The sequence below is a fragment of the Phyllostomus discolor genome, chromosome 6 (assembly GCF_004126475.2).
Source record: "Phyllostomus discolor isolate MPI-MPIP mPhyDis1 chromosome 6, mPhyDis1.pri.v3, whole genome shotgun sequence".
NCBI lineage: Eukaryota > Metazoa > Chordata > Mammalia > Chiroptera > Phyllostomidae > Phyllostomus > Phyllostomus discolor.
The window spans coordinates 121,387,772-121,413,395 of NC_040908.2; the positions used below are offsets into that span (position 1 = coordinate 121,387,772).

Genomic DNA, 25,624 nt, shown 5'->3' on the forward strand with positions numbered 1-25,624 from the left:
TGTTTTTAAAGTCTATTTTATAAATATATGTTCACATATTTATATATATGGATAATCATCAAAATAACTTAGAAAGGATTGTCTCTAGATAGTGAGATTACCTATGGTTTCTGTACAGAAACGACTTCCATTTTTCTTTGAACCCATGAAATTTTGTTCCCCCTTTCAACTGCTCTTATATACAGCGTACAGTTCAAGATCCATGTTAGTTTCTGGTGCTGTCTCTTAAATATCCTGCCGTCTGTGTCTTCTGTGACCTACCTACCACACCAGGTGGCTGAACTTAGAAGCATATTTTAGACTGCACTGTCATCACTTCTGCCCACTTCGTTTGAACTTAACTATATATGTATATTCTTATATGTTTTTTATGTATAGTATTAATTTTATATTACATATTTTAATGTAATTTATGTTGTCTGTATATTACTTAACTATATGAATCTAAGTAGTGGGTGAAATAGTATTCTGTGGCAGTTAATATTTTGTCATTGATATGCGTAAATATCCCCAGTAATCATAAATGGATATAATTAGTGTAAATTTCAGTAATGGGAGTAAAGCTGATCAGAAAACAGCTACCCAGAATTATAAATCAAAATCACTTATTAATGTAAATGAAAGGGGGAATTAATTAATATATTCTTTGGCTGTTCATAAACCTCATCAGTCATTCTCCTCAATACCTTTACCTTTCTTTAAAACTATTAAAAACTAACAAAGGTGTATGAATTTCACCTCTCCTTCTTCCCCATAATCAAAGGCGGAAACTTTAATGATTAGTGAAATTAGGGGAAACCAAGAAGCAGAAGAGATTTTTTTAAGTCCTTAAATTATCCATAACAAGATTTATTTCCTGCAGAATCGCACATCCGCGCCCTAGGTTTAAACCCTCCTTCCTGAGCAACTGTGCTGCTCTGCGCCGCCGGGGCCTGATGCAGTCTCTCTGGCGCCCCCTGTGTCAGACCTTCCCATCGGGCGTCTTGGGCGTCTCTTCAATAACAAGCAAATCCTTTATTTCCTCAACATTGAAAATATTTCAAACATGTAGAAGAATACAAGGACTAATATAAATGTTCATGTATTCATTACTTAAAATTAGCAAATAGTACTAAGGTTTATTAGAGTCACATGCTTTTTTGAAAGAAATGAAGATACATACGTAGTTTAAATCCCATCGTACCCTTCGCCTGTTCCCTTCCTTCTTGTTTCCTCCCACTCCAGGGGCAGCCGCTGTTCTGAAGAGAGTACCTTTCTTTTCAGGCCATGCTTTCAGTACTTTTTAAAAATTCACATAAGCATGTAACCATAAACAATATGTAATATTGTTGTGTGCTTTTAAAGAAACTATATACATCATCTTGTGCCTGTTTCACAACTTAATATTTTAATAAACACATTATATTTTAAAAATTTATCTGAATATATATATAGCTCTTAATTTAATCAGTTTATCTTCTTTACTTATGCCACTTCATAAACTACAATTTATGTATTCTGCTATTGAAAGACAATTGAGTCATCTCCAATATGTCACTGTGAAAACAATGCTCCTTTGAAAAGTTGTGTACATCTTGGCTTCACTAAGTCCCGCCAAAGCGATTGTATGAATGCATCCTCTCCAGCAGCATAAAGATATTCTGATTCCCCCATGTCCTCCTCCGTACACAAAATTAGCAGACATTTTTATTTTTGCTAATTCATGGGTACTAACAGGTATTTTCTAGTGGCATTTTTCTAATCAGAAGTGAAGTTGAGCATTTTTATCATTTCAATTTCTTTTGCTATGAATTGTTTATTCATATTCTTCATTCATTTTTCCATTGGGTTGTTTTTCTTGTTGACTTATAGGAATTCTTCTTCTAGATACTAATTCTGTTATATGCTACAAGTAACAAAGTTGGATGCCCTTTATTTATATAGTCTTTTATTAACAGAAGTTTTAAATTTTTATGTACTCAAAAATTGTCATTCAGAAGACAATTTTGTTATTGCTATCTTTTGACTCCTACCTAAAGATCACATAGATATTTATCTGTTTTCTTATAAATGTTTTAAAATATTGTTTTATAAATGTAGGTCTTTAATCTTTTTGTAATTTACTTGTATGAGTGGCTTGATTACATTCCACTTTTTCCCTTTCTAAATAACCACTTGTCCCAATACCATTCATTGAAGAGTCTTGATTTGAACTGACCTCTATGATAAACCAGTTTTCTCATGTGTGCAGATGTATCCCTGGTTTGTTTTTTTTTGTTTTTTTTTAAATCATGGCTTCTTTTTTTTTAAGATTTTTATTTATTTATTTTTAGAGAGGGAAGGGGGAGAAAGAGAGAGAGAGAGACATCAATGTGCGGTTGCTGGGGGTCATGGCCTGCAACCTAGGCATGTGCCCTGACTGGGAATTGAACCTGCGATGCCTGGGTCGCAGCCCACGCTCAATCCACTGAGCTATGCCAGCCAGGGCATCCCTGGTTTTTATATTCTGCTTCATTTGTCCCTTGTCTGTCTCTGTCCAATATTACACTCCCCTTGAAAATTATGTTAGTTTGTAATGATTCTTCATTATTACCTTTGGAATCAACTTGTTTGTTATCCTGTGTGTATTTTGATTTATAGATTACTATATTTGTTTCTTAGGGCCACCTTAACAAATTGCCATAAACATGGTAGCTCAAAACAATAGAAATTTATTCTTTCACAATTCTAGGAGCCAGAAATCGGAATTCAAGGTATGAGCAGAGTTGGTTTCTTCTGGAGGCTCTGAGGCAGAATCTGTTCCCTACCTCTGCCAGCTCCCAGTGGATGCTGGGAGTCGTTAATGGTTCCTTGGCTCACAGGTTGACATTATAGCAGTTCCCCCTCCTGTTTTCACATTGCCTTTTCCCCTGTGTCTCTGTATATCTTTCTCTTCTGACTCTTGTAAAAGACAGGCCATTGGATTCAAGGCCCATTCAAGCAACCCAGAATGATCTCATCTTATGAGTATTAGTTACATCTTCAAAGGCCCTTTTCCAAATAAGGTCACATTCATAGGTTTCAGAGGTTAAGACATGGACATATGCTTTTAAGAGTTATCTTGTGTGTATTTTGTATTCAATCTACTGCACTGACCAAGACGAAAAAGAGAAGAATTAAATTACCTAAATCAGAAATAGAAGAGCAGTATTACCAACCTTACAGAAATCAAAAAGATTTTAAGAGAATACTATAAATAGTATACCAACAAAGTGGATAACCTAGATAAAGGAGAACAGTTTCTAAAATTACAAACTGAAAACTGACCAAAGAAGAAATAGAACATCTTAATAGTCCTATAATAAGTAAAGAGATTGAGTCAGTAATCAAAAAACTTCCAGCATAAAAAAGTGCAGGACCAGATGGCTTCATAGGTGAATTCTCCCATGTACCTGAAAGACTAACACCAATCCTTCTCAAATTCTTCCATAGAAAGAATAGGGAAAAAGAAAAGAATAGGAAGGAATATTTCCAAGTTCATTTTGTGAGGGGAGCATTATGCTGATACTAAAGCCAGACAAAAACATCCAAACAAAACTACAGGCCAGTATTCCTTCTGTATATAAATCCTCAACAAATTAATAGCAATTTGAATCCAGTAGCCTATTAACAGGACTTTACACCCTGACCAAGTGAGATTTAATCCCAGGAATTCAAAGGTCATTCAACATATAAAAATCAATACAATATAATAAGCCACATTAGTAGAATGAATAAAAAAACACATGACCTTCTCAAATGATGCAGAAAGTGCATTTGATGAAATCCAACACCCTGTGTTGATTTTAAAAAACACTCACCAAACTAGGAATAGAAGGAACTTCCTCAGTCTGTCAAAAGACATCTATGAAAAACCCATACTTAATATACATAATGGTGAAAAACAAAGTTTTCATCCTCAAGTCAGAAACAAGGCAAGTATGTCCACTTGCCACCTCTATTCAACATTATACTGGAAGTTGTCTCCAGAACAGTTAAGCAAGAAAAAGAAATTAAAGGTATTCAGATTGGAAAGGAAGACATGAAATTATGTTTTCTGATAACATGATCTTATAAACAGAAAATCTTAAAGAATCTACAGAAATCCTATAAACTCAAATTTGCAGGATATGAGATCAACACAAAAATCAGGTGTGTTTACTAGCAATGAACAATCTGAAAATAAAATTAGAAAATTCCATTTATAATAGCATCAAAAAGATTAAAATATGTAGGAAGGAGCATAACCTAGGCAGTATAAGATTCGTACACTGAAAACTATACAACGTTGTAGGAAGAAATTAAAGAAGATCTAAATAGATGGAAAGACACCATGTGTTCATGAGTTGGAAGGCAATATTATTAAGATGATAGTACCTCAATAACTGGTCTACAGGCTTAATGCAATCTCTCTCAAATTTCCAACTGCATTTTATACAGAAATTGAGAAGCTGATCTTGAAATTTTGTGGTACTGTGAGAGCCCTTGAATGGTCAAAGCAATCTTGAAAAAGAAGAACAGAGTTATAAGACTCACACTTCCTGATTTCAAAATTGACTGTAAAGCCACAGTAATCCAAAACAGTGTGGTACTGACATAAGGAAAAGCATCTAGAGCAGTGGAATAGAATTGAAGAGTTCAGAAATAACCTTGCAGTATGTCTAGTGACTTGATTTTATGCAAGGAAGGGGTACAATAGTCTTTTCAACAAATGGTGCTGGGACAACTGGATATACACACATAGCAAGGAGTTGGACCCTTAGCTCTCACCATATATAAAAATCAGCTCAAAATGAATCAAAAACTAAATGTAAGAGCTAAACCTATAAAACTCTTAGATGAAAACATGGGAACAAATCTTCATGATCCTGGATTGGCAATGCAGTCTTAGATGGGACACTTAAAGCACAAACAGCAAAAAGAAAAATATCAAAATTAGACATCATCGAAATTAAAACTTTCATGCATTAAAGGACTCTGCAAGGAAAATGAAAAGACAACCCATGTAATTGGAGAATATATTTGTAAATCATATATCTGATAAGATTCTAGTATCCAGAATATGTAAAGAACTTTTAGGACTCGAATAGACATTTCTCCAGAGAGAATACAAATGATCAATAATAAGCGCATGAAAATATGCTCACCATCATTGGTCATTAGGGAAATGCTAATAAAAACCACAGTGAGGTACTCCTTCACACCCACTAGGGTGGTTATAATAAAAATAAAGTAAAATGAGTAGCGTATCGCATAGCATAGCATAGCTATATGCTATAGCATGTTTGTGGTAGAGCCAGTACCCTTCTTCTCTAATTTCAGAAAAGATACATGCTTTACTGATTACCAAAGCACCAAAAGAAAGTTTGCAACATGCAGACAAACCCAAAGGTAACATGACTAACTTCACCGTGCTGTAGCAAACCATTCTTACTGTCATAAACTTACTTCATAAGCAAGCACATATTTCACATACTGTCATAATCATCCTTCATAAACATGTCATAAACATACTTTACATGTTTATTTTGTTTACATAAGTACTTTCTTTTTTCATGAAATTTTGTGAAATGTTCCTGCCTTTAAAAAGTACTTAAAAATGTGATTTAATGACCACATAGTATTTGATTATATTAATATACCAATAATTTTCTTGTCTCTTTTTTCTGCTTTTATAAGTCTATAGTAAAGATTCTTTTACACAAATATTTGTACACCTCTTTGATAACTTTCTTAAGATATCTTTTAAAAAATTCATCCCCTGGTCAAAACAAGGATTTCTTAACACCTTCCATGTAGACTCACTACCTTCTAGAAAGGTTATATCAATTTATACTCCTAAAAGCAGTATATGAAAGTACCTATTTTCTGGTACCCCTTATGAAAAATGTGTTTTATAGTTAAATAAATATGAACAATAATTTGGATGAATGTATAATAATTTAATATTTCAAATTTTTGCTTATTAATAAGTTGAATGTTTTCATTTTGTGCTATTCATACAGCTCTTCTGACCAGTTACAAGTTGAAGGGTAATATGGATTATTGAAAGAACAAGGCAGTTAACGCTGAAGGTAGTAATGATAGTTGCAGCCTGTATTTTAATACCAAGCAAACTGACACCCAGTGTAGTTTATTAAGTACTTACCCATATTTTGCCATGTATAATGTGCATTTTAGTGCCCAAATTTTTGAGGGGGGAACTAAGGATGTGCATTATACATGTGTATAATGATTATGTGCTATGGGTATAATAATCCCATGTATAATGCGCACAAGAACATGGGTGCATTTATACATGGCAAAATGTGATACATCCTCATAAATACTATTTTAGACATGGAGGAGACAGTACTATTCACAAACATTTTTACTGCAGGCCATTCATGCATTCATAATTTAATAGATACTTACTGGGTGCCTTCTGTGTGCCGTTTACAGGAGACACAATAGTGAACAAGATCCTCATGGCCTCTGGCTCCCTACAGGGGAATAAAAATAGAAAAATAGCCTTATTCATTCATTAACTATTTACTACTTGCCACACATTATACTAACCTCATTGCACATATTATTTTCTTTAACAGTAAAGTGATATTTAGAAACTGCATTTTGGAGACATGCCTGTGTCTGATTGAACCAGTTACATCAACCGAAACACTACCATGACTTATAGAAGGCCCTTCAGTATCACAGGTGGGGTCATTTCTGAAAAGCATAGCAGGTGAACACATACAGACAAAGCCCCATTCCACTTAAATGTCGTTGTGAGACTTTCAGGCTTAAGAATCTTGGTAGCAATGAGTTTAAAAGGCTATGGATGATAACAAAGGTGATTCCCCCTTAGAGCTAAAATGTATTTGTCCTGCTTCTGTGAAATGAGAGCTAAGAATCGTGTGTTAGGCCTAACTGCCTTTTCAAGTTGGCTTTGTTCGCGCTTTCTACACAGAGGCTGTAGGGCCGTCACACAACACACCAGGGGCTCCAGCCAGGACGCTGAGCAAGCAGGCCTCAGTCGTTGCTGGAGAAGCTCCCGGGAACCTGACTGCTCCCTTACAACAGGAGTCCCCCACTGTCCATCCATAGGTTTCCTATGAGCCAGGAAGTTTTCTTTAAAAGATGAAAATCTAACAGGAACTCTGATGTTTTTACCAAATGAGCAGATTTTTTAAAAATCCGAATAAACCTCTGTAACTCTTTAAAGAAAATTAAGTTATAATTGTACATACCATTAAACTTTAGAATAAGAAAGTAGAAATCTGATTTTTGTCTCATAATTTTAAATGCATTTCCCAGTTAGAAAGGTATTTGAGGCACAATCTATTACAACTACAGCCCTTCCTCAGTAGGGGGAAAATGTTTAGTGTTAGTGTTTTTAAAAGGGGAATTTTTGTCCTTGCTGCTGAGAAATGAATCCTGTCCTTCTTGACCTTCCTTCTTTCCTTCCTGTGAATGTCCTCAGCTAATTTTTTTTTTTTTTTTTTTGTGATTCAAATGCTGCTGAGCACAGCAGAGGTTGCTGGAATTGACTTCAGTATGGAAATGTGAGTGTTTATAATAAGGAAAGCCAAGTTCTTTCTTCACAGACCATGTACTGAAAGGCTTTGATATTCTGAATAACTGAATGCTAAGTAAAGGACAGTTTAGCTACTGTATTAAAATTTGAAAATACTCCGCTTTACATGTTTCGCCCAGAGGCCATGTTTATCAAGCTCAAAGAACAAAGTTTCAGGGGCTCTTACCCTTACTATATATTCTAGAAACTATTTATAATTTTAAGCCTGCTTTAAAATGCAACCAAAGACCATTTAAAACCCTACTAATTGATTTATTAGGAAAGCAAAAATAATCAAAATGATAAGTTAGACTTAGGCAAGCTTTGATAAATACGGATTTGAGTAGTTGAGAACTGAACCACTTGCCTAATAAAATTTATGACTAATGTAATTCTTAAGGACTTTCAAATGCACTTTCAAGGCATCATTCCCTCAGAGAGTCTCCCTGAGAACTCCGTGTTTGTCTGTGTGCCTCTCTTGTAGCGCGCTGTGCAGTCAAAACCCTCACAGTACCTGCTCGGCCCCAGTACTGGGCAAATCCCTCATGGTTAGTGCTCAGATGCACACCTATAAACACCGACCCCACCCTCAGCCTGGTTCTTGGCACAGAGTTGGTGCCCAAGAAATAGTTTATTGAATTGAACTATTGAATGATTTATTATCATGTTTACCATAGGTTGCTTTTGTCACAGTATTCCAAATTGCATAAAATGTTTGGGTGCAGAGAAATTCAGCTGTCACGTGTGGGTATACCTTATATGTAAGCTTGCTCCTCTCAGAGGCTGTCTGGGGGCTGCAGTACATGTACTGTACATGTTCAGTACAGCTGCCGGCATCATAGTTCAGAAGAGAGCGGATGGGAACATCTGAGGGCAGCAGGCTATTTTCTTTCTGTCGATGGTCCCATATGTCCAAGAAATGTGTATTAACTCTTCACTGAAACTTCAATGCAAAGAACTTCCATATTACCCACATCAGGGATATTACTTCCTGGACTAAAACTAAGGCTTTCCATTCTTCATGCTAAATACTTTCTGGTACTTCAATACTTTAATGTCAAAAATGCACATAAAACATGCCATTTAGATAAGGAAAAAGTTACCTTATTAAATTGTGTGACTTTGGGAAAGTTTCACTGCTTTATAGTTCAGGGTTTTTGTTGATTTTTTTTTTTTGATGATGAGTTGTAGGTATGATGAGAGAATCAGTTCCTGTTGTGAATAAGCAGAACCTGACTTCTAATATGTGCTTAGTAAATGGTAACAGAAAACATTTCCCTCTTTTTTTTTATGCTCACCTGAGGATATGTGTTTTTTTGTTTTGTGTTTTGTTTTTTAAACATCAATCTGAGAGAGAACATCAATCTATTATCTTCTGCACACACCCCAACTGGGGATCAAACCTGCAACCTAGGTATGTGCCCTGAGTGGGGATCAAACCCGCAACCAACTGAGCCACCCAGCCAGGGCATCACGTCCCTACTTTCAAGATGAAAAATTGTCTTATTCTTTTTGTAACTCTTCTTTGAAGTTTCTCCCTTTACTTCTTTCACTGTCAGTTTTAGAATGTTAACTGCATGGTACTGAGTCATGTTTCCACTTTAAGTTGTTAGAGGTAGATTAGCAAATAGAAATAGGTAACTGCAAGGGGGTACCGGATGGAGTGGGGGAGAGGGGGAAAAACTGGGACAACTGTAATAGCATAATCAATAAAATATTTTGTACTTTAAAAAATAAGTAACTGCTGGGCATCATTCTGTAAAGTGAAAGGTCACTGGTTCAGTTCTGGTAGGGCACTCGCCTGGGTTGTGGGTTTGAGGCACCGATGAGAGGCAACCAACTGATGTTTCTCTCACATCAATGTTTTTCTCTCTTTTTCCCTCCCTTCCCCCTCTCTAAAAATAAATAAATAAAAACTTTTAAAAATAAGTAACTGCAAAAAATAACGGCAGTCAAAAGATGGATACAAGGGAATTCTAGATCTAAACTGGAATGCCCAAATTCTTCTGTTTGCAGCAGTTCTATTTATTGTCTGGTGTGTATGTTTTTATACTTTATCTATCTAAAGATCTGAACTTATAGTTTCTCCCAGAAGCCTTTACGGTTCCTCCACTGGGCCTTTTGGCCCTCGAGTTCTTCTTCCAGCTTATGCCCATAATATCACACTACCCGCAGGTCATCGGAACCACAGCTGAGAAACAGCCCCTCTCTGCTATCAGGGTGTTGTGGTTGGTAAACAGAGATGTGCTGTTTAACTAAGCAGCAGGCACACCCTTCTGAACAGTCCTGTGGTAGAAGGGAAAACTGGGACAGTGATGAAACTTTACCTTGAGGAATCTAGGACCCGCTTTTTCATGGGCAAAAATTACTATAGGCTCTTAGATTATTTTGATTAAAATGTTATTTATATATGCGCAAACAAGACTAGGTAATAATTCATCCTTAAAGATTTTATTCAACCAAAACAGAATTATCATTTAAATACAAACAAATCTATAAAATCAATACAATTCAAATTGACAAAATGAATTAAATATGATAGTTGATAATGGTTGGTTGGCCCTAAACTGCTACTTGCAGTGTGAATTACAGGTCTCTAGACTGCTGCAGGGGTGTCCAACCCACAGCCCACAGGCCACCCAGGATCGCTGTGAATGCAGCCCAACACAAAATCGTAAATTTACTTAAAACAGTATGGGATTTTTTTGTGACAGCATGTTGCAGTGTATTTAATGTGTGGCCCAAGACAGCTCTTCTTCTGCCTGTGTGGCCCAGAGACACCAAAAGGTTGGACACCCTGGTAAAAGTTTTCAGCGACTCTACTAACATAGACCTGTGATTCTTTTCTTTCACCACCCTCGTCTCTGTTAGTATAGCGTTCACTGGTGTCATTTGATCTCCACATGTTGCAGCTATGTCATTTGCATTTTAAGTGTAAGATCATTTAAGTTTAAGATCTGCCCTTATTAACCTAGGACCATTGGAGTAACACTGGTTGGTACATTGATTATAAACACAAGCATAGGCATAGAAATCTCATGGCATGCTCCAATAAAAGGTGATTGTCCATATAATCCTGGGTTAAATTACAGTATTTTAAAATTATATGTTAAAGTAAAAACAAAAAAATTAAATACCCCAGAGCATTTATGGTGGTACCACAAAGACTAGGCAATTACATTTTCATCCACTTCAAGGAAAACTGCTCTAATTATTTTTGCGTGCACAGTGTGTGTGTGAGGAACAAAAGAGGTTTGCTGCTACAGAGACTGGGACAGGAAGGAAAGAGGTTTCCTGCAGCTGTATGTGCAAGCCAGCCTGCGTTTCTGGAAGTGTACTGCTGCTTTAAGTTCACCTGGGCGAATCAGTCACCTTTACCATGTAATTTTACTTAGCTTTACTAGAGCTTATTAGTTATGTTAATTCTAACAGATGTGTTAGAAACGAAAATTAATATTTAGCAATAGGGCAAGATGGAAAATAATGAATGGTTGAGGAACTAAATAAATTCGTGTATATTTAAAAAGTAGTCAAATCAGTGCTTGTTAAAATGCTGCAGTATTTGTGGTGTCTATCAAGCGCCTTACAAAACCAAAATTTCCTGAAACACAGAGATGAAACGTAGTCACTGAATAAACAGCAGCAACAGCAACAATTCCTGGGGAAAGAAAGGAATCTGATTTCCAGAATCGCCACATTTTATTATTTAAATGTCCAGTTCTTAACAAAAACTTAGGCATGCAAAGAAACAGGAAAATTTAGTCCATACAACATGAATAAAAGGAGATAGTAAAAGCTGACCCAAGGAAGCCCATGCATTGGATTTACTCGACAAAGATTTTAAGTCACCTAAAACACCAAGGGGCTAAAGGAAACCATGTCCAAAGAACTAAAGGAAAGTATGAGAACAATGTCTCACCAAATAGAGAATGTCAACAAAGAGGTAGGAATTATAAAAAAGGAACAAAATAGAAATTCTGGAGTTGAAAAGTACAAAAACAGAAATAAGAAATACACTAGAAGAGCTCATCAGTGAACTGACAAAAGAAAGAATCTGTGAATTTAAAGATTGGACAATTGAGATTATCCAGTCTGAGAACGGAATAGATAAATAAATTAGTCTGATTTAAAAAGACAATGTGCAAAACAGTAATTATAAAATGTTGTTGATGGTTTATAGTGTATAAAGGTATATTTTGTATGACAGTAATATCACTTAGCATGGAGTGAATAGAGCTATGTAGGAACATAGTTTTTGTATTAAGTTTGAAATTAAGTTTGCATTAATCCAAACCAATCTGCTTTAAATTAAGATGTTAATTGTAATCCCCAGGCAACCACTGCTCAATAACTCAAAAAATATATAGTAAAAGAAACAACAAGGAAATGAAGATGATACACTAGAAAATATCTATTTTATAAACTTCATGAGAAGATGCTATTAGTATCTCCATACTTTGTAGATGAGAAAACTGAGACTTAGAGAGGTTAGACTGCTTAAGCACATAATAGAATCAAGGCTCAAAATCAAGTCTGTCACCAAAGTCCCTTACTGTAAGGAAAACAGGAAATTCTTTAGTACATAGAAATGGTTTAACTTTATCATTCCAATAACCGTCTTTTTATTAGTACTGTACTCTTTAGGTTCTATAAGGAAAATAGATAAAATTCTCGAGTAGAACATAGAAATGGTTTAGCTTTATTATTTCAGTAACCATCTTTTTACAAGTACCATGCTCTTTTGACTTTATCAGATCAGGAATTTAAAGATCAAGAAGGTTCAGAGTTTTCCCAGACTGAAATTGCCAGTAAGTGGTAGAACTGGTGTTTGCATGCAAGTGTAGATGGTTCAAGGCTTTGTCTTGGACCATGTGCTTTGGGGTTGCAACCTAAATACTGATGTGATTTAACACACTCATAACCAGACGATGCACGCTCATCAATAACTCACGAGGACAGTGCAGGAAAGCAGTGTGGTGTTTGCCCTTCCTGGCTTTGTAACTCACAGTCAGAAACTTTCTTGCCCCCTCTTTCTTAAAACCTGAAGTAACTCAGTCCTTTTAAAATAAAACAACCAACTATAAAATTAGGCGATGTGTTTTAATTTTACTTTGTGTCAATCGACAAATTAGGCCCCATGTTAAGATATTTACTTGCTTCGATCTCTTGGAATTTGTAAAAATCTACTTTCTGCACCCTGGTTGAGTACAGAGTGGGGGCTTCTCAGGGAGATACACAGACGCTGGCAGGCCATTGTTTTCTCCACGAACCAGGGAGAACGCTGGAATTTCATCATTTAATTAAGATAGTTTGGATTTATCATCATCTTCATATTTATATCCTTGACTAACCACAGACTGTTTTGGAATGCCAATTGCTCTCAGAAAAAGAAGAGTTTGCACTTCTAGGCGGCATTAAGGAAACTCAGGAGATTTCAGCATAACTTGACTGCAGAATCCATGCCCTTCCAGGATCTAAATAAGGAAGCTACTGTTTAAAGTTTTCTGTTAAGGGGAAATGACATCAAATGCTCAGAAAGATGACACATTTTCTTCCTCCTAACTGCTAATAATACATCATAATTTTCCTCTTCAGAGAAGTTCCGAGGATTTTATACTTTCCGGTAAAATAAATGTTTTGTTAGTGGAACATCCTAGAATTCTAAGTTTCTGAATTGGTCTTTGAGGTATCTTTTCCCCTTTATTTTCACTATTTTGAATATTTACTATTCAGTTTGGGTTCCAAACTCAACTGATTTTAGAGATCAAGTTGATTAAATAAATAGGTAAAGAGGACAGAGGCAGTATATAGAAGGGAGTGTGTGGTGTGTAAGCAACTGAAAAGAATGAGGCTGCTTACAGGCATTTGTATGCAGTTTTTTCAGAAACACAGCTGGACCATGAACACATATTGCTGATCAAAGGCTGCGTGGTTTCTCAGTTTAGATACCACAGACTTCTTCACCTAACCATTTGCATCAAATAATAATAATAAAAAAGTTTGACTGTATTTTAAATGCACAGTTAGATGAGTTACCTACCATATTTTTTCTCAGTGGAGACCACCAAGGAGCTCATATAGCCAGATGAACTCATATTTGTGTGAATCTTGAAAGAATGCTTCTCCTGACATTTCTGAGCTTATATGTGAATTCTAGTGAATCACGGATTGTGAAATGTATAGCTCTTCACACAGATCTCTGTAGGACTTGAAGTTTGTGCCTACTGGCTCACTTGAAATTGAGTAAACAAGCACACTTAGAGCACGCTCTGGCGTTTTGCAGGTATAAACGCCGGGCGGGGCTCCGGTGCGTCTTCACCGCGCACGTCCTCGTCAGACTGGCACAGCTGTGACAGTCTTATCGTTTACTGTGAGCTTTCAGTAGTTCTCGCTTTGCCTTGAATTTATAAGAAATACATGCAGCTTTTGGGTTGTGTATGTGATTCAACTTTGAAATCAAAATTGTCTACTTTGTTTTTAGATTTGTTTCATTGAGAACTGGTGATAAGCTATTGGATTATTAGTCATTACAGTTAATTAGCTATATGAGTCCATGTTTTTTCTTATAATGCAGCAAAACGAAATAATTTAAATAGTAGGGCTCTGTCATATAGCTGCAGTTATCATCCAAAACCTTTAGTAAGGAGTCTCTTAATTGCGAATAACAAAGATTTAACTCAAAGTGACTTGAGCAAAATGGGACTTTGTTGGCTTAGGTAAACAAATCACAGAAAGTACAAAGTATTGCTTGCTCAGAAACCGCGGGATCCAAAGACACTCCCTGACCCTCTCCTCTATCCCCCTCCCCTCCTTCCCAGCTTCACTCAGCCGAGTTTCTTGTCACTGCTTTTCCTTGTAAGTTTGTTTAAGTCTCTCCAACTTCAGGCTTTCTCTACTTGATGGAAAGAATAGCCATTTGGTGGGAAGAATAGTCCACTTCAGACTCATCTTCCATGTGCCATCCCAGGGATGGCCTAATTTAGGTCACGTGCCCACCTCTGCCCAGTAACAGTGCGCTGCCTGGCCCGCCTCTGCGGCCTGCCGCTTCACCCCTGTGGCCAAGAGAGCAGGAGCTGCTGGTGGGAGGAGAGAGAAAATGTGCAAAGTCACACATGTTTTCTGTCTTGGAATTCCACATAAAAAGAACCCACTACTAAAAATATTTAAAAGCAGTGCATGAGACAAAGTTTTGTGAGAGTAGCTTCTTCTCGAGCTTGTATAAAGCTTCACCAGTGTGACGTAACATCGGTAGGCTGCCTTTTCAGTCATGGGACTCAGGTGTGAGCTTGTTCACTTTTTTTTAAACAACGTCAATTCCGATTGACATACTATTTGTTAGACGGGTGTTTATGAAACACTGCCAGATGTCACACCTTGCACCCAGCACAGATGACACAGCAGTAAGCAGACAGACACGACCCCTGCCTGCACAGAAGCTGACAAACCGAAAGCAGAGACAGACAGACAGGCATCACCAGTGCGGGCGTGCGTGCTGTGCCTAAGGGTTGTGCAGCCCGAAGACCAGAGGGACGTCCAGAGTAGGTAATGGTTAAGTGAAGTCCTAACGATAAGAGTTAGCTAAACCAAGAAGGAGAAGGTGGAGAGTAGTCAGGAAAGAGGGAAAGCCTATGGGAACACTCAGAGGCAAAGTAATATTGGGAGAACCAACAGATGTGCAGTGTAGAGACAGTGAGTGGGGAGGAAAATGGGAACCATCAGTGAAGAAGCCGAAGAGTTTCTTCAAGCCAAGTCAGGACTGAAGTGAAGATTTTTAATTTATTGATGCTTTATCTTAAATACAGTGGGTAGCCAGTGAACACTGTTGAGCAGTCAAGTAAAATACACAATTGAGAAACCTCTCCCGGGCCCCAGGATAGAAATGGTTGGCAAGAGGGACAGCTGGGTGCAGGGAAACCGGAGCCAACTGCAGTCGTCTGGATGAGACAGGGTGGCGGGGGGTGGTTGCTGTGGAGATGAGGAGGAAGGGCTGGATTTGATCGATATTTAAGAAATGGAATCAAGATGCAGTAATTACCTAGATGTCGGGGGAAAGGCAGAGGGGAAAGTAAACCTTTAGCTCCGAGTGTCTGATGTGGGCAGGTGAGGGGACAGCGGCATCACACGCTGAGCCAGGAACAGGCACTAACAGGGCAGTTAGAGAAGGGACTGGTTCGGTCTAGGAGGCAGTTTAATGCATTGGTAAGGACGTCAGAGGAGGGAGATAGTGTCTGGTCAAAATCTAAGTCATTCTGAGTAATTACGTATTTGTTCTCCAGAGTCAAGCTGACCCAATCAAGGTAAAATGGATGCCTGATTTTCTAATTCACTTTGGTGCCTTCCCCCTTTTACAGTCGAGGGCCTGCTTTTGTAGCTCTCACCGCTCTCTGTGCAGTTCACGTCAGTGATCATTCACCGCAGGGTTCTCTGCAAAGCTTAGGGATAAAGTGAAGAAGCAAGTGCGTCCTGCTCTCAAGGAACTGAGTCTGTTGGGGAAGTCAGACGTATGCAAATGATTTTGATATGTAATTTGGAAACATCCTCTTAGCTGCAGTATGGAAATGGGTTGTAGGGAGGGACCACAGGAGATGCTGCAGTAATCCAGATGAGACAGATACTAAGGACTTGATCAGCAGCGATAAATCCTCTCTGTATGATAATATGGTGGAGGAGTTTGTAAAAAAGCATTCTTCAGGCTCTCTTCTTTGATTCCCAGCATTCAGTCTATTTGAGGGGACTACTTCTTTTCTAATGATTGACTTTTTAGAAGTCCTTATAAATATTTATGCAATCTGCCTTCTAATCACAAAACCATGTTGAGATAGTACCGCACAGACTTGCTTTGAACTTCATCTCTAGGCACCACAACTGATGCAAACAATTGCATTTAACTTGAGGGAGGGGGCTGGAGCCAATCATGGGGTAATCATCCACTTCCTGTGCTTTGATCCAGCAGTGTCTTAATTTTCATACCTCCTGCCTTAGGTCTGTGCACACTAGCAATAATCCACGTAGACCAGAAGGCCTCCAGCTCTCTTATTCTTACCTTCCAGAAACATTGTCACACGTGCAGGTTAATGAATACTGCAATCCTGAAAATATGATCATTAAGATTCAGGGAATTCTAGGTGTCGAATAGGACAAAAGAAATACTTTAATCTGTCTATCGAAGAGGCTACCAGTCTCTTGGCCCACCTCCCACCGAGTGCAGTTTTATTAAGCCTTTCTTGCGTTGCTGAAGCCAAGAGAAGTCTTTGCTGGTACATGACGACTAATGGTACATTTTCTCTTAACTGAAGTGTATTAGGTGTAGCTCGCTTGTGAGGTAACTAATTCAGGGCATATTTATTGCTATATTAGCTCTAGCATAAAGTGTTTATTTATCCTGTAAATATTTTTGAGCATCTGCTATCTGCCAGGCACTGTTCCTGAATAAGACCCAACCCATGACTTGCAGTACTACCCATACATTATATAGAACGTTGTGGAATCACTGTGGAGGAACTGGGTGAGGCAGCTTTGTAAAGCATTTGGAACGTGCTAAGCCATTAGTGTTAGTTGCCTGTGTTAGCCATCATCATTACTATTTGAGTGGGAGAGAAAAGGAGGAATGACATTCCAGGTCAACAGTAACTTAACTGGAAACATGAAAATGAGTGTCATTGTCCAAAGTGGCTGGATGTGGTTGGGATGTAGAGTACGGTGCAGACAGGGGTGATGAGAGATGGTGCTAATGAGAGGCAATTTGAGACTAGATTTTAAAGGACCTTAGATACCAAATAAAGAATTTTGACTTTTCCAAATATAAAGGAATTATTGAAAAAAAATGTTTGTGTGGTGGAGCCTTGGCCAGTGTGGCTGACTTGGAACATTGTCCCTTAAACCAAAAGGTTGCAGGTTCAATTCCCAGTCAGGGCACATGCCTGGGTTGGGTTCATTCCCCAGTGAGGGTGCAAACAAGAGGTTCTTGGCCAAGCATGTATGAGAAGCAACTAATAGATCTTTTTCTTTTATATCGATGTTTCTCTCCTTTTCTCCCTTCCCCTCTCTGTCTGAAATCAATAAGCTTGTCCTCTGGAGAGGAGAAATAAAAGTTTTGTGTCATCACTTTTTTTCCTAATCTGATATTCAGGTGTTCTTTTTTATGGAAGTTTCCAATGTACACTGTAGTAAACACAGTTGTATAATGACCCCCGTGTACTCATTACCCTTCTTGAACAGTGATCGATATTTGGCCAATCCAGTGAAGATTTTTAAGCAAGGCAAGACAGAAGACTAACGTGCCGCTTCCATTACCTTAGTTACTCTTCACAGTGTCCTGGAGAGTGTGGTTTTCCCACTTGACCTGATTACAAATAAGAAAGCCATCAAAAGGATGAAGTAGGCGAAAGTTCTCAGATGCTAACCCACATCCAACTTATTTCGGAACTCAGGTCCTTTCCCATGCCATGTCACGCTGCCGCCACAGTTCTGAGGCAGAGCGAGGTTTTCCGTTGAAAGCAGCGGCTGATCTGCCTCCCTGCTCAGGATGGTAGACGTCTCTGTCTCTAGCCACTTTCCCTGTACAGAGTCACCGGGATCCAGGTCTGCACAAACACTCCACCTAATCAGCTAAAATGACTGTCTAGTCCAGGGGCTCTCAAATTATGGTCTCTGGACCAGCAGCAAGGTGTCCGAAAATACAGATTGTCGGGCGACACCCCCACCTACTGAATCAGAAGCTCTAGAGGTGGGAGCTGGTGATGGCTACATTGCCATTTGCTGTCTTTAAATAAAATAGTGGTTTCCTGTAAACACAAGGTTATGACCATCTCCCAAGAGAATTTCCTAGGAAAAAGTTTCGTAACAGAAGTTACATGCTTCTTTTTAAGCAAATTTATGGGGAGCATGTCCTAAGGCAAGAATTTTCATTCAGACTTAGCACCGGGAGTCTCTCCAGGGTGGGAATGTTACATAACTACAAGAAATCTTAAGGAATTTGCATTGCCTGTATTTTTAAAGTGCTTGATGGTGCCATCTAGTGGTTTAAGCACTATGGAACGTGCTTTATTACTCATAATTTGTAAATTTTTCGTTTTTTATTGATTGATTTTAGAGAGAGGGAAAAAAGTCAATTTGTTGTTCTACTTATTTATGCATTCGTTGGTTGATTCTTGCATGTGCTCTGACTGGAGATTGAACCTGCAACCTTGGTGTATAGATAGATAGGTTTGTTGCTCTTAACAAACTGAGCTACCCCACCAGGGACCAGAATTTGCATATTTTTAAAAAAGCAATTTTATAGTAAAAGTTTAATGGAATTGTCAAACACAAGATATATAAAGAATTTCTTTACTATAACACTTCCATTCAGGATTCTTAGATCTGACACTAAGACACAAGTAACAAAATTTAAATAGCTGATATAGACTTCATCAAAATTAAAAATTTTTTGCATATTAAAGGATACTATTGAGAAAGTGAAAAGATGGCTCATCAAATAGGGGAATATATTAACAAATCATGTATCTGATAAGATACATGTATCCAAATACATAAATAGTATTCAAATATGTAAAGGACTCACACAATTCATCAACCAAAATATCAAACAACCCAATTAAAAAATGAGTAAAGGACTGCTCTGGCTGGTGTGGTTCAGTGGATTGAGCACCAGCCTGCAAGCCCAAGGGTCGCAGGTTCAATTCCCAGTCAGGGTACATGCCTGGGTTGTGGGCCAGGTCTCCCTTTGGAGGTGTGTGATAGGCAACAGATCAATGTATCTATCTCACATTGATGTTTCTCTCCATCTCTCCCTTCCTTTCCTTCGCTCTAAAAATACATAAATAAAGCCTTTGAAAGAATAGTTCATTATGTGGGAAAATTCTCATATATAGTAAAAAGACAAAAACCAGCAAACAATAAAATTTTTAAAAATGAGTAAAGGACTTGAATTGACATTTCTCCAAAGATGATATGTGAGTGGCCAGCAAGTCTGTGAAAAGATGTTCAGCGTCATTAGTTGTTAGAGAAATGCAGTTAACACCACACAGGATGCCACTAGGATGACGTGAATAATTTTAACAACAAAATAACAAGTGTTGATGAGGATGTAGAGAATCTGGGACTTGAATACACTGCGGGTGGGGATCCAAAGTGCTACCGCCGTGGTAGAAAACAGTTTGGCAATTCCTGAAATAGTTAGAATTACTGTGAGACCCAGCAATTTCACTACCAGGCATATGCGCAAGAAAATTGGAAACAGATGTTCAAACAGAAACTTGTACACAAATGTTCACAGCAGCATTACCCGTAATAGCCAATAAGTGGAAACAACCCAAATGTCCACCAGCCAATGAATGAGTAAATAAAATATGGTGTATCCATACGATGGAGTATTACTCAGCCATAAAAAGAATTACTAATATATTGATGCACCTTGAAAACATTATGCTAAGTGACAGATGCAGGCATAAAAGTCCACATACTGTATGATTCCATTTATATGAAAGGTCCAGAACAGGCAAACCTGTGGAGATAGAAAGTAGATTCGTGGTTGCCAGAGGCCAGGGGGAGGAAGAAAGGGAGTTCTTTTGGGGGTGATGAAATCTCTTGAAATGAGATGGCAGTGATGGTTGGACAACACTGTGGCTCCTAAAAACCACTGGATTCAACTACTTAAAATAGTTTAAGTGGTGACTTTTACAGCTTGTGAATTTTACCTCAGTGTTTGAGAAAACTTCCATTGACTGGCAAGACTCCAGAACCTTTTTTGTTTATTGATAGTTTTTCCCAAAGTTGTTGCTAGTATGTATGTATTCTATTTGTTCCTTTTTTTCAAACCTGAAATTATTGGACACACACTTCTCCATCTATACAGTTCCACATTTTTGTTTTGGTGGCTGTGTATATTTTAGTCATTGTATGTATCCTAGCTTAATCATTTCTCACATGCGTGGTGGTTTTCTGTTCCTTTTTTTTTTTCAGTTTTAAAGTCTTTTTCTATGCTTAAACAAATAACAGTTTTAAACTGTTCGTAGACATTACACAGGTGTTTCTTTTCCAAAACAGGAATTTAGTCACATTTCTTTTTTTTTCTTTTTACTATTTCAATTGTATTTTTCCCTGACCGCTATATAGTAAGAATATGCTAATTTATAATCCTACCAGTAAAGGACGAGGAGAAATGGACGTGACGAAGGTATATTGAGAGTCTACCTTGTTCCAGGCACTGTGCCTGGGTCCTTTCGCCTCCATTGTTTCATTTGACTCCCACACCTGTTCCCACTCAAGTGACGACAGAAGGTGGCACAGCTAATAGACGAGCAGAGGTCAGGACCCCAGCACTTTGTCTCCCTAGGTTTGTCCTTTTCCCACGGCTTTACCGATACCGGATTTTACCTTCTGCAGTTCCGGCCTGCCAGAGAGCGCCCACATTTTCCCAAATGATCGTTTACTGTTTATATTTACGCTCACATGATAATCTGTACCTTTTGTTAATTTACTATCAACTTACCTTGTACACAGTAGACATTATGTGTCAAAGCTGTATCGTAATTTTTTTGTTTGTGTGTATTCCTCTTTTACAGGCTCTTGACGGAAATGTGTACGATCACCTGAAGGATTATTTAGTAGCCTTCAGCCGGACGGAGCTGGAAACGTGTCAGGCTGTGCAGAACACGTTCCAGTTCCTATTGGAAACCTCCAGCAAGGCAAGTCACCTTCAGTGCAACATGTGAGGGTAACCATGGTAGAGTCTGCAATAGTTTCACATACAAATTAATGAAAGTACCAATGACATTAGAAGAAGGCTTTAAAGCAGGGGTGTCCAGCCTTTCAGCGTCATCTGGGCCACACTGGAAGAAGAGTTGTTTTGGGCCACACATTAAACACATACTAATCACAAAGAAATCTCATAATGTTTTAAGTAAATTTACGATTTTGTGCCAGGCCGCATTCACAGCCATCCTGGACTGCTTGCGGCCCTCGGGCTGCGAGAACACTCCTGCAAAAGGGCAGATTTCCTGGAAACAGTGTGCCTTCCAACAAAGTTGAAGGACATTGTGTTCTTGAAGAATTCACATGAAGGTCAAGAGGGGAAGTGATGATGTGGGCTAGCTCGGGACATCAGTCCATCGCCAAGTACATTGCTTTAGAAAAGAATGGTTTAAAGAGCTCTACCTTCCACTCAGATTTTGAATGCATTCGTTCATATGGTAAAACAAGGTCATGGTCAGTGCAGAGAATAACAAAGGGACACTAAGGGGAAAATAGCATTTATAATCAATAAAGGAACAAATACAAAAAAAAGGAATAAATACTATGATATCCTGTTTTATAAACATTAACCTTACCTCTAAATGCTGTCATTCTTTGATAGTAGTCTTTTCATTCAAAAGTATTATGATCCATCAATTTGGGGGGGCATGTCGTATTGTATACAGAGAAAATCAGTCAAATTGCTTTTCTTCAGGATCTCACAGATTGAAATTTCTTGCAGTAGAGAACCTGTCCTTTGGAAGATAAATTGTTCTTGTAATTAGTAAATGTTTTCTTTCTGATAAATCAAGGGCATAGTAAACATTTCCTAACTGAATTACATGCATTTGTGAAAATATGTTCATTTTATAGTAGCTATTTTTTAAAAACCAGTTCAATTCTCTTTTTTGGCAAGGAGAGTGGGACTTGGCTGATACCATAAAGAAATTGTTTGGAAAGGAATCGGTATCCGCCTCACAAGATAATGTCTACAGACAGGAAAGAAAAGGGGCCCAGGCCTTCTTCCTGAATTCTATTTATTCGTGTTTTCCATGTCCCACAACTTCAGTTTTATTTTGAGAAAAACAGTTAAAATGTTAAGTTGATATGGAAATACAAAGATCACTAGTCTGTTGCTCTGAAATCCTGTCATGGATAGTTTATTTTCCTGTATTTCCTCCCACAGGATCCAATAAAAGATACAAAAGGACTGATGTATAGAAGGAAGAATGGATGGATAGGTAGATAGTTATGTGAGAGCTGATGTAGAAAAATGTTAATTGAAGAATCTAGGGTATATGGGTACTTTAATATAATTCTTTTTCTTTTAATGTGTATATATTTGAAATTTTCCATAAGGGAACATTAGGGGGAAAGTCTGTGAAAACATCTTGGCTTTATTCCTTTTTTATGGAGTAGTTGATTTTGAGTAGTGATCAAAGTGTTTATATTTATTGGTCCATTCAGGTTTTCGGTTTCTTTTTTACTACATTTTGGTAACTTACACTTTGCTAGACAATTGTCCATTTCATTTATAAAGTTTAATGGCATAAATTTGTGTATAAATTAGCTTGCTTCTATAATTGTCTCCCTTACTATTTTAATACGTACTTTCTGTCTTATTTTGATCAGAGTTAACAGTGTATTTTTTAAAATATATTCTATTGATTATGCAATTACAGTTGTCCCAATTTTTCCCCCTTTGTCCCTCCTCCACCTGGTACCCCCATTTCCTCCAGCAGTCTCCCCCCTTAGTTAGGTCCATGGGTCGTGTATATAAGTTCTTTGGCTTCGCATTTCCTATACTGTTCTTAACATCCCCCTGTCTGTTCTGTACCTACCAATTTGTGCTTCCTAATCCCTGCACCTTTTCCCCCATTCTCCCCTGTCCCCCTCCCAGCTGATAGCCCTCCAAGTGATCTCCATTTCTGTGATTCTGTTCCAACTGTTCTACTTGTTTGCTTGGCTTGTTTTTTACATTCAGTTGTTGATAGTTGTGGATTTATTGCTATTTTAATGTGCATAGTTTGATCTTGTTTTTCTTAAATAAGTCCCTTTGATATTTCATATAATAACGGCTTGGTAATGATGAACTCCTTTACCTTTACCTTGTCTGGGAAGCACTTTATCTGCCCTTCTGTTCTAAATGATGGCTTTGCTGGATAGAGTAATTTTGGTTGTAGGCCCTTGCTTTTCATCACTTTGAAGACTTCCTGCCAGTCCCTTCTTGCCTGCAACATTTATTTTGAGAAATCAGCTGACAGTCTTATGGGAACTCCTTCGTAGGCAACTCTCTGCTTTTCCCTGGCTGCTTTTAAAATTCTCTCTTTATCTTTAACCTTTGGCATTTTAATGATGATGTGTCTTGCTGTGGTCGGTTTTGGGTCCAACTTGTTTGGGACTCTCCATGCTTCCTGGACTTACTTGTATGTCTATTTCCTTTGCCAAATTAGAAAAGTTTTCTTTCATTATTTTTTCAAATAAATTTTCAACTTCTTGCTCTTCCTCTTCTGCTTCTGGCACCCCTATGATTCAGATGTTGGCACATTTGGAGATGTTCCAGAGGCTTCTTAATCTTTCCTCATTTTTTTGAATTCTTTTTTCTACCTTATTTTCCAAATCATTAATTTGATATTTAATTTCATCCACTCCACTGTTGGTTCCCTATAGATTTTTCTTTATTTTACTTAATATAACCTTCATTTCTGCCTGGGTCTTTTTTATATTGTTGCCATACTTAGTGAGTTATTTGAGTATTCTGATAACCAGTGTTTCGAACTCTCCATCTAATAGGCTGGTTATCTCATTTCATTTAATTCTTTTTCTTGAGTTTTGTTTTGTTCTTTCATTTGGGCCATATTTTTTTGTCTCCTCAATTTGGCAGCCTCCCTGTGTTTGTTTCTGTGTATTAGGTAGCTGCTTTGACTCCCTGCCTTAGTAGTGTGGCCTGTTGTAGAAGAGTGGACCTATAAATTGTGTGGGGCGGAGCATTAGGTCACCACCAGGGTGAGGCAACTTGTTTCACTGCTTTGTGACTCTGTGTGGGGGGGTAGGGCGCAGAGAGGGGACAGTGCCACTGCCTGGATTCTGGAGGTTTGCCTGAGAGGAAGCTGTCTCCCAGCACTCACCCTGTTTCCAGTTTCCTCATTTTCTCCTGGATGCCACTTACGCCCTTCCAGCTGAATCCCAGAGGAGGTGGGTCTGCAAGTGTCCTAAATCTGTGCTGGCCCTTTAAGACAAGTCTCCTGATAATCTGGTCATTTCTTCTGCTACCCTGACCCCACTGGTTTTTGCAGCCAGAAGTCATGGGCATTTATCTTCCTTGCACTGGCACCCTGGGCTGCTGGGTGGTCTGGTGTGAGGCTGGGATCCCTCACTCCCAAGTCATCCCTCCCAAATTTTTATCCACTACCTGTGAATGTGGGACTGCCCATTGCGCCGCGTCTCCATGCTGCTCCCATGGCTTTGCGCCTCTTCACCTCTCTCTGCGTCTCTGCCCCTCCTACTGGTCTGGATGAATGTGGCTCCTTGAACTCCTTGGTTGTCAGACTCTATACAGCTCGATGGTTCTTGGTGGTATTTGTTTTGTGGTCCAGATGTAATTTTCTCTGTAGTTGTGTGAGGAGGCGAGGTATGTTTACCTACTCCTCCATCTTCAACAGTCTATTTTATTAATCTTTTTCAAGAGCCAGCGTTTGTTCTACTTCTCAATGTTATTTTCTGTTTCCTTAATTTCTTCCTCTATATTTATTATGTCTTTCTACTTTATTAGGGTTTATGGATGATCTTACCCTTTTTTGGGATTATTTTTCTATTAGTTCCTATATTTTCAGCCTTGTTTTCAGATCAATCCACTTAAAGCTAAAAAATTTCTCTTTCAACTTTAACTGCATTCTGTGATATGTAGGACCTTTTTGTTTTGTCTTTTTTAATTTTATTTTTAAATTACACTTTACATTCAATATTATTTTGTGTTAGTTCCAGGTGTACAGCATTGGTGTTAGACGATCACACTTCACAAAGTGTTCCCCCGGTAATTCTAGTACCCGCCTGGCACCATACACAGTTATTACAACATACTGACTGTATTCTCGGTGCTGTACTTTACCTCCCTGTGACGCCTGTACTGCTCAGCCCCGCCACCGTGTTCATCCAGTCCCCCAGCCCTGCTGTCTCTTCTTCCCCCTCTTTATCCATTCATTATTTAGAAGTGAGTTTTTCCAGTTTCCACTTAATGGGAGTATGTAGCGGAGTAGCATTTTTCATTTCTAATTTTACTAGAAATTGTTTTTATTTTACTACATTGATCCTAATTTTATCAGAGAGATTTTCCAAAAT

At 38.1% G+C, this 25,624-nt stretch overlaps 1 protein-coding gene and 1 long non-coding RNA gene across 3 annotated transcripts in view; one reads left to right on the forward strand and one right to left on the reverse strand.

Annotated features, from left to right (window-relative positions):
• The window catches only part of FCHSD2 (FCH and double SH3 domains 2), a 228,567-nt gene that overhangs the window by 151,654 nt on the left and 51,289 nt on the right, over positions 1–25,624 (forward strand). For both annotated transcript variants that reach the window (XM_036028846.1, XM_028516453.2), the window contains exon 9: positions 21,118–21,240. In XM_036028846.1, the coding sequence (XP_035884739.1) occupies positions 21,118–21,240 (123 nt within the window). The remainder of the gene's footprint in view (positions 1–21,117; positions 21,241–25,624) is intronic.
• LOC118501268 lies at positions 21,096–22,152 on the reverse strand. Its single transcript, XR_004903892.1, has 2 exons — positions 21,883–22,152; positions 21,096–21,285 (listed from the first exon to the last, which is right to left on the reverse strand). It is a non-coding gene; the product is annotated as an uncharacterized LOC118501268 (long non-coding RNA).